At 37.7% G+C, this 10,412-nt stretch overlaps 1 protein-coding gene across 1 annotated transcript; it reads left to right on the top strand.

Annotated features, from left to right (window-relative positions):
- Positions 1-2,894: 2,894 nt before the first annotated feature.
- On the top strand, positions 2,895-9,921 carry LOC123507823 (heparan sulfate 2-O-sulfotransferase 1-like). Its single transcript, XM_045261039.1, has 9 exons — positions 2,895-3,051; positions 3,857-3,990; positions 4,197-4,408; positions 4,578-4,663; positions 6,327-6,465; positions 6,679-6,776; positions 7,185-7,342; positions 7,632-7,711; positions 8,010-9,921. Exons 2-9 carry the CDS (start codon positions 3,858-3,860, stop codon positions 8,160-8,162), a joined length of 1,059 nt encoding a protein of 352 aa, XP_045116974.1. The 5' UTR covers positions 2,895-3,051; position 3,857; the 3' UTR covers positions 8,163-9,921.
- The last annotated feature ends 491 nt before the right edge of the window (positions 9,922-10,412 follow it).

Below are 10,412 nucleotides of genomic sequence, written 5' to 3'. Positions count from 1 at the left end.
TACCATGTCCTCCTCAAGGAGAAGAAGAAACAGACAGAAATCACCTCCTTCGAGCCAGGTGCCAAAAGGCGAAAGGTGGAAGAAGAGGAAGAAGTGGTGCCAGCAGTGGAGGAGGTGGTGGCAGCAGCAGAGGATAAGGATGGAGGAAGTGGATGACGTGGAGGCTGTGGAGGATGGCTGATGATGTGTTTGATGTACGTGTGTGTAAGTGTCTGTATTTTACATGTTTTTTTTTACGTAGGTTAGGTAAATTTGAGTTAGCTTATCATATTGTTTAATATTACACCTTCTACATCTTTATACATGTATATATACATAAAACGTGAGGTAAAAGGTAGTAAAACAATGTTTTAGACATGTGAGATCACCAGAAAAAATTCAGAAGGGGGTTACCAGTGGTCCAGGAACTTAATCCCTATATTTACATGTAAATTAGGTTTCGTTGTACGTAATTTCATTGTACGTTCAGCCACGTAGGAACGCAACCTTAATGTATAACGAGGTATTTCTGTACTCTCTCTCTCTCTCTCTCTCTCTCTCTCTCTCTCTCTCTCTCTCTCTATCTATCCATCTATCTATCTCTCTCTCCATGACCAGCCGAGTTTTTAAGGGTGTTTCTCCAGTTAATAATGCAGAAATGTTGTTAACTCAGTAAAACCTTACACCCTAAAACGCTCTGCTCTCTTGCCACTTTATATGTAAGACGAGGCCATAGAGAAGACTAGCCGCGTTCCTAAAAATATTTCTCCTCTTATTAATGCAGAAATATTGTTAATCTGCCACTAAAATCTTAAAAACACCCTTGAAATCCCTTACAACTTCAGCTGTGCTCTATTAACGAAGGTTAGACACACATTCCATCACTTCGGTGAAGCTTGTTCTGGTAGGAATTCTGGTTCTGGTAGGAATTCTCCAAAAAGCTATATGATGAACCGAGACGTTTCCAAGTAGTTAATCATCAGTTCAGGAGTTATACTTTGATTAAATAAGCAGAGTATGGAGCATCTCTAGCTATGAACTTCACTACTAACAATAAATTCTTCCTCTCATACGCCCTGGGAAAGTTGGTAAACCGAGGATCGGTCCTTTGAAGCTGGGTGATAGTAGGGTTGTTAATGATGTTGAGACAAATACTTTTGCTGCTACTTTTGCATCAGTATACACTAGACGAGTTTCTGACTTTCCTGGAGATTTGGAAATAATCGCTGATGATATTGATTTCATAAGGAGTTTCATAAGGAGGTTTTCTTATGTGCACGTAGAGAATTAATTTAATATTTAGAATGATCATGGACTTGCACTTTTCGGACAAATTTCTCCAATATGACCGTTAATATACTACAAAGTCTAGAGAACATAACTAGCATTCACATCTAGATAATAAACTCAAAGTCTCGATCTCTATAGAATCTAGATATTAGAGTATTAGATATTAGAGTAGTTCTCCCCTGTGCCAAAAATCTACTGTGCTCCAGAGCTTGCTCAGGAAAGTTATTTGGAAAACATAACTGCAAAGGACTGGACTGTGCCTGCAATTAGGTAAAGGAGGCAATACCTGTATATACATCCCTTATTCTGTCATCATCGATAGTTAGAATGAGACCCAAGCGGAATATTACCTGAAGGATAAAAAGTTGATTCAGTCACCCACCGAGACAGCCCCAGCGCCATGAAATACTGCCATTATACATCAAGTCTTTACCCCAGTGTTTGGTAGGCAGATTGAAATCTCACATCAGTAGTGCCTCCTTACTCAAGCAAAAAAAAAAAAAAAAAAATAATAATAATAATAAAGTAAATAAATAAAAAAAAAAAAGTTATAAGGGGGTGAAATATGCTACAACATGCGGACCTTAATTTCAACATACTTAATATGAAGAACATTTTAGATGTAAACATGCACCATATTACATGCTTAGGAACATTACTTGAAACATCGATCGTTTTTGATAATTAAGTTCACAACTAGGAATATTAATGAAAGAGTTAGGAATAGATGGGAGCAACCAGGATTGACTAATGCCCGGGATAGAAATATTGAAATCATGCAAAATATGGTGCAGGTAATGAAATTTTTAGTTATAGTCTAGTCATTGTGAAGCGCAAAATGTAAGTACAGCATAAAGGGAATTAACAAAAGTACAACACACAAAGGGAATCGTATAATCTCTATGCAACATTTATAGACTGATCTGACAGGCATTGCCATTTGCCCCACCTCCTGAAATATGTTGTCTCCAGAATGCATAGTTATTTCATAATATGTAATAGGATCGCGGCCTGTTCTTATTTGTGTGGCCGCACTAAAAAGCGATTTCAGGCGAGAGTTACCATGGCAACAGGATTTCACACGCGTCAGTTGACACTTGACACTTGACGGACACTCATTAGCAGATTTTTTACCTTACACCATGGCCGGGCTTACGTCCCAAAATTTGTTAGTTGAAAACAGTGTCATGACATCTTAAGTTTTATCAAGATTTAAGAATGTGTGGATGCACGCTTTCTCGCTCCCAGTGCGGACGCCCCCTAAAAGTTTCCTGTGTGCCGATCTTTCACTAGTTTATTTGTCATCTCCTTCATGTCTTTTCCTTGTATTTGTTCTGCCATTTTCTTAGTTTCTTTATACATCAGTGGCCTTTCCCTATCTCCTTCTTACATTTCTTTAAATATGATTAGGACGAAATAAGTGATTAGTGAGCGACATTATCTCGCAGAGTGGAGGAGGTTGAGATGCGCATGTCCGCCACAGGGTCAGTGGGTCCGCTCATCTCACCGCTGAACCATTTTTGCAGAATAATGTCATTATTTATCATTCATATTTCTCGAATTTTGCTAAATTAAACCACTGTTGAGTTAAAAGATAAGTACCGTTGAAAATCGTACTCATCAGCTGCTGCAGAACGGAGCGAGACGAACTGGCCCAGAGTCAACACAGTGTTTCGGTGCCAGTGTCAAGGCGGGCACTGGCTGACTTCTGTCCGCCAAGAACCGCAATATTAGCCCATCTCCTTTTTGTGCAGGAAGAACACAGTAACAACAAACAGCTAGGTACTTAAGGACACTAGGATTTTACATGCATCCTCACTCTACAAAAGAAGAAATTTATCATTTCAGTTCGGTCAATGAGGATGGAGCACTCCTAGCCATCAGTGGTATCCCTTAGACGTCCTTAGATGTATCCGCTGCATGTCCTTAAGTGTATGCATACGATGTCCTTAAAAGGACCATCTTGATGCCGCTGAATCTGTTCATTTAATGTTCTAAAAGTTGCCCCTTTGAAGTATCAACTTGCTGCCTTTTAGATAATCAGAATGAATATTAAAATGAGGCACACCGCTTTATTCTATACTACTGATTTCTGGAGATTTTTTCTGTAGTATCAAAATAGCTCCCATTATAACAAAACCAGTAATAACTCCTCCCTCACTTTTCTTGGTAAGAAGTGACATTTGACTATATTCTACATTACCCTGCCCCCAAAAACCCTCTTCCCCACCAGGTTCCCAGTTTTGTCGGGAGTTAGGAGACAAAAACATGAGTGAACAGAGCAGCATGCCTTGTCTTAATACTTAACTTAATTTGATTGGCATTTTCTAAAGGATCACTTCAGGAGGCAAATGATAACTTTTGTATCCCTTGGAAATATTCTGAATATAATATACATTTTTCAGATAAATCGTACCATAATGGGTCTTTATGTATTGTATTGCATCCCTCTCTGGGAAAAGTAAACTTGGGAACCTGAGTGGGAAAGCAGATTTCTAGGGTGGGGAAGGTCAAAATAGGCCCCCCACAACCCCTGTTAGCTTATTGTGACTGATAAAATTGCAGTTCTATACAATACTGGTTCCAGGATGACCAGCTCCAGGTTTAAGAGTTCTCGTGTGGCTGTGCTGCTGCTGGGAGGTGTTAGTGTGGTGGTGACTGTCATGTACCTCCATCTGGCCTCAGAGGTTGCCCAACTCCATACTTCAATGTACCCTAGTTGTGAGTTATCTTGTATTTTTTGTTTTTTTTTAATGAGGTCCAATTGTTGTCATATATGTCAAAGACATTGTGCTTTACAAGAGAGAAATGTTGGAAAATATAGAAAGTCATTGAAAATCTTTTTCTTTGCCACTTCATTGATAAGATGCAATGTAAACTGTGACTGCCTCCCAAGAAATGGCTAAAAACTAATCTTTTTACTGCAGCTGCCATGAGCTACCAGCAGCAGGTTGCTCAGTTTGGAGGAGCAGGAGGAGCACTAGACCTCAATAGTCTAGTAGTGATCTACAACAGAGTCCCTAAGACTGGCTCCACCTCATTCATTGGTCTTGCTTATGACCTCTGTGCCAGGAACAAGTTCAATGTTATCCACCTGAACACCACTAAGAACACACCAACACTCTCTCTCACTGACCAGGTGTGATACTGCTCTTTCTCTCTCTCTATGTGTGTGTGTGTGTTGTGACCTTTGTTCACATGCAAATATTGTTTTGGGTCTTCGGAGAATAGCTATAAGGTTTCATTTAAAAAAAAAGTAAAGCGGAAACAATAATTAATTCACCTCAAAATGCCTCCCCTGTTTTCAGATGCGATTTGTGTACAATGTCTCAAACTGGTTAGAAAAGAAACCAGGAATATATCATGGCCATCTTGCCTACCTGGATTTTAGCAGGTAAGTAATGTGTAAGTAGTGTGTGTGTGTATTTACCTAGTTGTATTTACCTAGTTGTAGTTTTACAGGGCCTGGGCTTTACGCTCGTGTGGCCCCGTCTCGATATATACACTTATCCAATTTTTCTTTAAAACTATGCACACTCGTTGCTGACACCACTTTTTCACTCAAGCTGTTCCAAGTATCAACACATCTTTGCGGGAAACTATATTTTTTAACATCTCTCAGACATCTTGCATGTGGCACTTTATTAAATGCCTTTTTAAGATCCAAATAAATACATCCCTCTCTCTCTTGTACTCTTTCAACTATTCTAGAGTAGAAACACAGTAAATTTGTTAATCATAACTGACTTTTTCTAAAACCAAATTGGCTACTTGATAATTTTTTTTTTTTTTCTTTTACGGTAAGGCCTATAGCACCTGTAGGCACACTTGAAGAGTGTATGGGAAGCGCTGTTCATCTTCTGCCCATTAGTGGCGCAGGCAATTTTATTTAATGTGCTCAATTCGAATTTGATAACAAAAATTTCATAACGTCGCATTTTTTTGTAAACTGCTGATTTACTAATTATGGTATCTTGAAAATCTGTATTAATTGCGTAATTAGTAAATCAGCAGTTTACAAAAAAATGCGACCTGTTATGAAATTTTTGTTATCAAATTCGAATTGAGCACACTGAACTTCATAATAAAACTCACATGAGAACTATGTTTTTTTCTTGACCCTGAAATTTGTTGGACAGTGTTATTTTTTCAATTGTTCCCTTATTCTTTGTTTTGTCATTTATAAACTTGTAGAAAAGTTTGGTTTCATCTTTGCTTTTATTCACTACATCTTTCTCAAAGTTTCTTTATTCCTCTCTCCTTACTCTAGCATATTCATTTCTGGCATCTTTGTACTGCTGTCTGTTATAGTAATTTCCCTGCTTTATGAGTTTCTTCCACACTTTATCTTTTGCCTTTTTATTTTGCATGCATCTAGCATTGTACCAAGCATGTATTTTTTTCTTAACTCTATAAACAGGTACAATTTTTTTTACTCCTTCATTATATTTCTGTTAGAATATGTCATATTTCCCTTTTACTGCCTTTCTGTACATGATATTACTCCACTCAATATCAGCAAAATAGATCCTCAATTTTTCAAAATCCACTCTTACATAATTTAATCTCTCCTTTATAGTCATCTGTGTGTGTGTGTGTGTGTGTGTGTGTGTGTGTGTGTGTGTGTGTGTGTGTGTGTGTGTGTGTGTGTGTGTATTTACCTAGTTGTATTGTACAGGGTTCGAGCGGGGCTCATAGTGTCCTGTCTCCATATCTCCATTTATCTAATTTTTCTTTAAAGTTATGCACACTATGTGCTGCAACAATTCCATTATGCAATGCATTCCATTTTTCCACCGTTCTGTGTGTGTGTGTGTGTGTGTGTGTGTGTGTGTGTGTGTGTGTGTGTGTGTGTGTGTGTGTGTGTGTGTGTGAGTGAGTGAGTGAGTGAGTGAGTGAGTGAGTGAGTGAGTGAGTGAGTGAATGAATGTGTGAGTGAGTGAAAATGTGAACTGTATTATAAATAAGATGGCAAAGCATGTAAGCTAAAGAAATTAATAAATAAGGAAAGAATTTGTGTTAGTGCAGGATGTTATTATACTTTGTTCCTCCTTCAGGTTTGGGGTGAGTCGCCAACCTATATACATCAACTTAATCAGGAAGCCACTGGATCGTCTGGTGTCTTACTATTACTTTGTGCGCTATGGAGATGACCTGCGACCCAACCACATCCGTCGTAGGATGGGAGATAAGATGGTGAGACCATGATGAGTTGTGGATGGCATGTTGTGGAAAGTCAAGTCACTCACAGACTAAGTATCTTGCTATTTATTATCAGTGTTGTTTTTCATAATGTTTTTTCATACATTTGTGCTTGCAAGTTCTGCATTTTACCATTCAGTGTTTCTTAATGGTAGCTTTTAAAATTTTTCACTCAGTTATGTATAATATAGTGATTTCACAACACAGACCTTGGATGAGTGTGTTGTTATGGAACACCCAGATTGCTCCACAACCCACCTCTGGATTCAGGTTCCCTTCTTCTGTGGTCACCATGCTGAGTGCTGGTCAGTCTTTACTGCTAAGCTACTGATATATAATTTACTAACAATATTTATGATTAAAGTTTCAAATTAATCTTTTTATTTGACATAAATTTGTTGTTTCTCTTCTCCTTTTGTCAGCAATGATGTGCTCTCACCTGGAAGAGATTGAATTAATATTATTCTAAATCATGATATATATATTTTTCACTTTCTTTTTATATGTTTTTATCCAGGTCATCTAATATTTGAGATATATAATTTTTGAACTCAAACTTATATTCTTGAAATAACTATGAGCCTTTACCATTTAGGTTTAGAATTAATTAATTTCTTTTCTAGAAGCAGCCTAAAGCGTTTAATTAATCTATCTTAAGTTGGTAAGAGAACATTTTCACAGCAGAATGTTTTTATCAAAGTGTTTCTCTACAGGGTTCCAGGATCCAATTGGGCCCTGGAACAAGCCAAACACAACCTGATCCACAAGTACTTTTTGGTGGGAGTGACTGAAGAGATGGGGGATTTTGTGGCCATGCTGGACTACTCTTTACCTCGTATCTTCAAGGGAGCCTATGACTTGTATCTATCAGGTATTTATAATGACACTCCAGCCCACATACTGCATGCAGTTTGTAACATAAGAAACCTTAAGTTAATAAAGACAAACCAAAGATTTCATTATGACTTGAGGAGGAAGGAAGGGTATTTACATGTGACAGAAAGAAATGTAATACAGTTATGATTGTACAAGGTGGAATGAAAAGTTCTACTGTGACGTATGTCTAAACAGAAGATACTGTATACAAGAAAGATGATCATAGTTAATTCTATAATAATGTTAGTTATTGTTTCCAACTTTTACACCTATGTATATTGCAGGTGTCAAGTCACATTTACGCAAAACTGTAAAGAAAGTCCTACCTTCCCAGGAAACCATAGCCAAGCTTCAAAACACTAAGGTTAGTGATTTGGCACTGCTTGTGAGTTCCATTGTTATTGTTTGGAACCACGGTTTTCATCACTTCAAACCAATTATATCTCAGTATTTGAATAACATATAAGAAGACATCCATGTGCATCTTACAATTGCTTTTACTTTAATGTCAGTTGTACATGTCATTAGAAGCTTGAAGTATGATCAATAAAGTTATTTTCCATTGGACCACTGCACATTGAATATCCAAAATTAATCTTGTTATTTAATGTAACATGTTTTTTTATTTCATGTACATATACTTTGAGTGACCTTTGTTTCAGGTATGGAGATTAGAAAATGAGTTTTACAACTTTGCTTTAGATCACTTCCACTTTCTGAGAAAAAAGACCTTAGTGGAAGCAGGAGAAGGTGGACGTCAAGTGGACAGAGGCCAGAAGTTTGCGTATGAAAAAATAAAGCCAAAAAGAAATTAAGTGATTACATTCTACACATTTCTTTTTCAGCAGATATGTATTTATTTGTAGTGCTTCAAAGATGCATATACTGAACTCAAGTGCCTATTGTAATGATCCAAGCTGTAGAAATGCTCCATGAAGTATTTTTAACCCCACTAGGATTCACATTTGAACTACACGTGTGTGAGTTTCATGTAGGACCCTAGATGGCAGGTTGGTTCCTCCCCAAGGAGGAGGATGAACGAGAAGATGACAGCCATTAATGGCCTTGATCTCCTTAGCAGTAGCATGTCTAGAAGCCACCTACCAAACCTGGGTCAACCCTCTTATCAGGTATAGTGGTATAGCAACATCTGTGTATAATTAGGAAGAGTCTATAAATCTGGGATCACAATACCCCTGTGAAGTGTGATAACATATGTTGTGTTTCTTTCGGGGAACTAGGGAGACACCAAAAACAGTACCAATGGTCTTACTGTTCAGGATTAGTTAGAGTGTCTGTCGGTCACCCTAATAAGTCCTCCAAGGCTGGTGGTGGTGTGGTGTTGCTTGCATTTCTCCTTCTGTGACTTCTCCTTTGCCCAGTTCCCAAGTATATCATTGACTGTTCCTAAGGCACCACAACCACCACATCCACATCATCCTCATCCTCATGTGTGAGATCCACCACATGCAGCTAATAAGACTCCATATTCACCACCTCCTGCTCTGTTTCTTCATCTTCTTCAGATGAAAGAGGGATGTGAGGAAGGTTGCTGCTGCTTGGAATGGGGTGGTGGTGGTGGAGGATTTGGAGTTGTACCAGCCTTGTGTAGTGGGTCTCACACATGAGGACAAGGTAGATTTCACACATGAGGACAAAGAGGATCTCATATAAAGACAAGGAGGCTCACACACATGAGGATGAGGTGAATCTCACACGAGGATGAGGATAATGTGGCTGTAGTGTCTCGGGAACAGTCAATAATATACCTTGGACTGGGCAAAGGAGAAGCCACAGCAGTAGAAATGTCAGCAACACCACAGCCCCACCAGCCCTAAAGGATCTGACATCCCCAAACCAGCAGCAACACACTTTATTTGAGTGGTGGAGGAGGCAATGGTAGCAACATTAGAGAAGAGGAAGGCATTATGGGTCAAGGTGATCTCTGTCAGACAGACACTCTAGCTAATCCTAAACAGCAAGACCATTGGTACTGTTTTTGGTGTCTCCCTGGTTCCTCTGGAAGAAACACAACATATGTTATCACACTTCACAGGGGTATTGTGATCCTAGATTTATAGACTCTTCTTAAGTATACACTGATGTTGCTATACCATTATACCTGATAAGAGGGTTGACCTAGGCTCGGTAGATGGCCTCTAAACATGCTGCTGCTAGGGAGGTCAAGGTCAATAATGGCTGTCGTCCTCTTGTTCATCCTCCTCCTTGGGGAGGGACCGACCTGCCATCTAGTGTCCTGCATGAAATTCACATGTGCTGTTCAAATGTGAATCCTAGTGAGGATAAAAATACTTCATGGAGCATTTCATACAGTTTAGATCATTACGTTGTATCTATTGTGTAATTTTATTTGCTCCAATGGTAATTACCTACTATTACAATAGGAAAATTTTGCTGTTGAAAGGATGAATAGTAATGATGATAATGGAAGACAAATTAGCACATGGTTACCCCCGGAAAATGAGATAAAGTATTTCTGTGTTACTGTTGTGCATTGTTGTATCATCACACTGAAGATCAGATATAGTTGCTTATTAAATACTCATCAAAAATACCCTTTTACTTTTAGCTTGAACAGTATATTTCAGTTGTGTATGGTAAAAGAGGTAAACCTTATTAGAATGGTAGGTGTATTTATTATTATTATTATTATTATTATTATTATTGCTACTGTTATTATTATTATTATTATTATTATTATTATTATTATTGTCATGATCATCAACATCATTCTTTTTATTATTATTATTATTATTATTATTATTGTTATTATTATTATTATTCTTATTCTTATTCTTCTTCTTATTATTATTATTGTTACTACTACTACTACTACTACTACTACTACTACTACTACTACTACTACTACTACTACTACTACTACTACTACTACTAATAATAATAATAATAATAATAATAATAATAATGTGTTCTTATATATAATTTTTTATAACAATTTTTGTAACCTCAAGGTTGACATTAACCATTTTTAGTCTCTCAGAGGAACCACACATTTGCAAACACACTCACATATAGGATTTTTT

Source organism: Portunus trituberculatus, chromosome 23 (assembly GCF_017591435.1).
Source record: "Portunus trituberculatus isolate SZX2019 chromosome 23, ASM1759143v1, whole genome shotgun sequence".
Classification (NCBI taxonomy): Eukaryota; Metazoa; Arthropoda; class Malacostraca; order Decapoda; family Portunidae; genus Portunus; species Portunus trituberculatus.
The sequence above is the reverse complement of the archived record's forward strand: the minus strand, read 5'-3'. Positions and strand labels throughout refer to the sequence as shown.

Coding starts and splice junctions, on each gene's coding strand:
- LOC123507823 (XM_045261039.1), top strand. CDS start 3,858: ATGACCAGCTCCAGGTTTAAGAGTTCTCGTGTGGCTGTGCTGCTGCTG. Junction 6,466..6,678: donor GTAGGATGGGAGATAAGATG/GTGAGACCATGA, acceptor TTCACAACACAG/ACCTTGGATGAGTGTGTTGT. Junction 6,777..7,184: donor GGTCACCATGCTGAGTGCTG/GTCAGTCTTTAC, acceptor GTTTCTCTACAG/GGTTCCAGGATCCAATTGGG.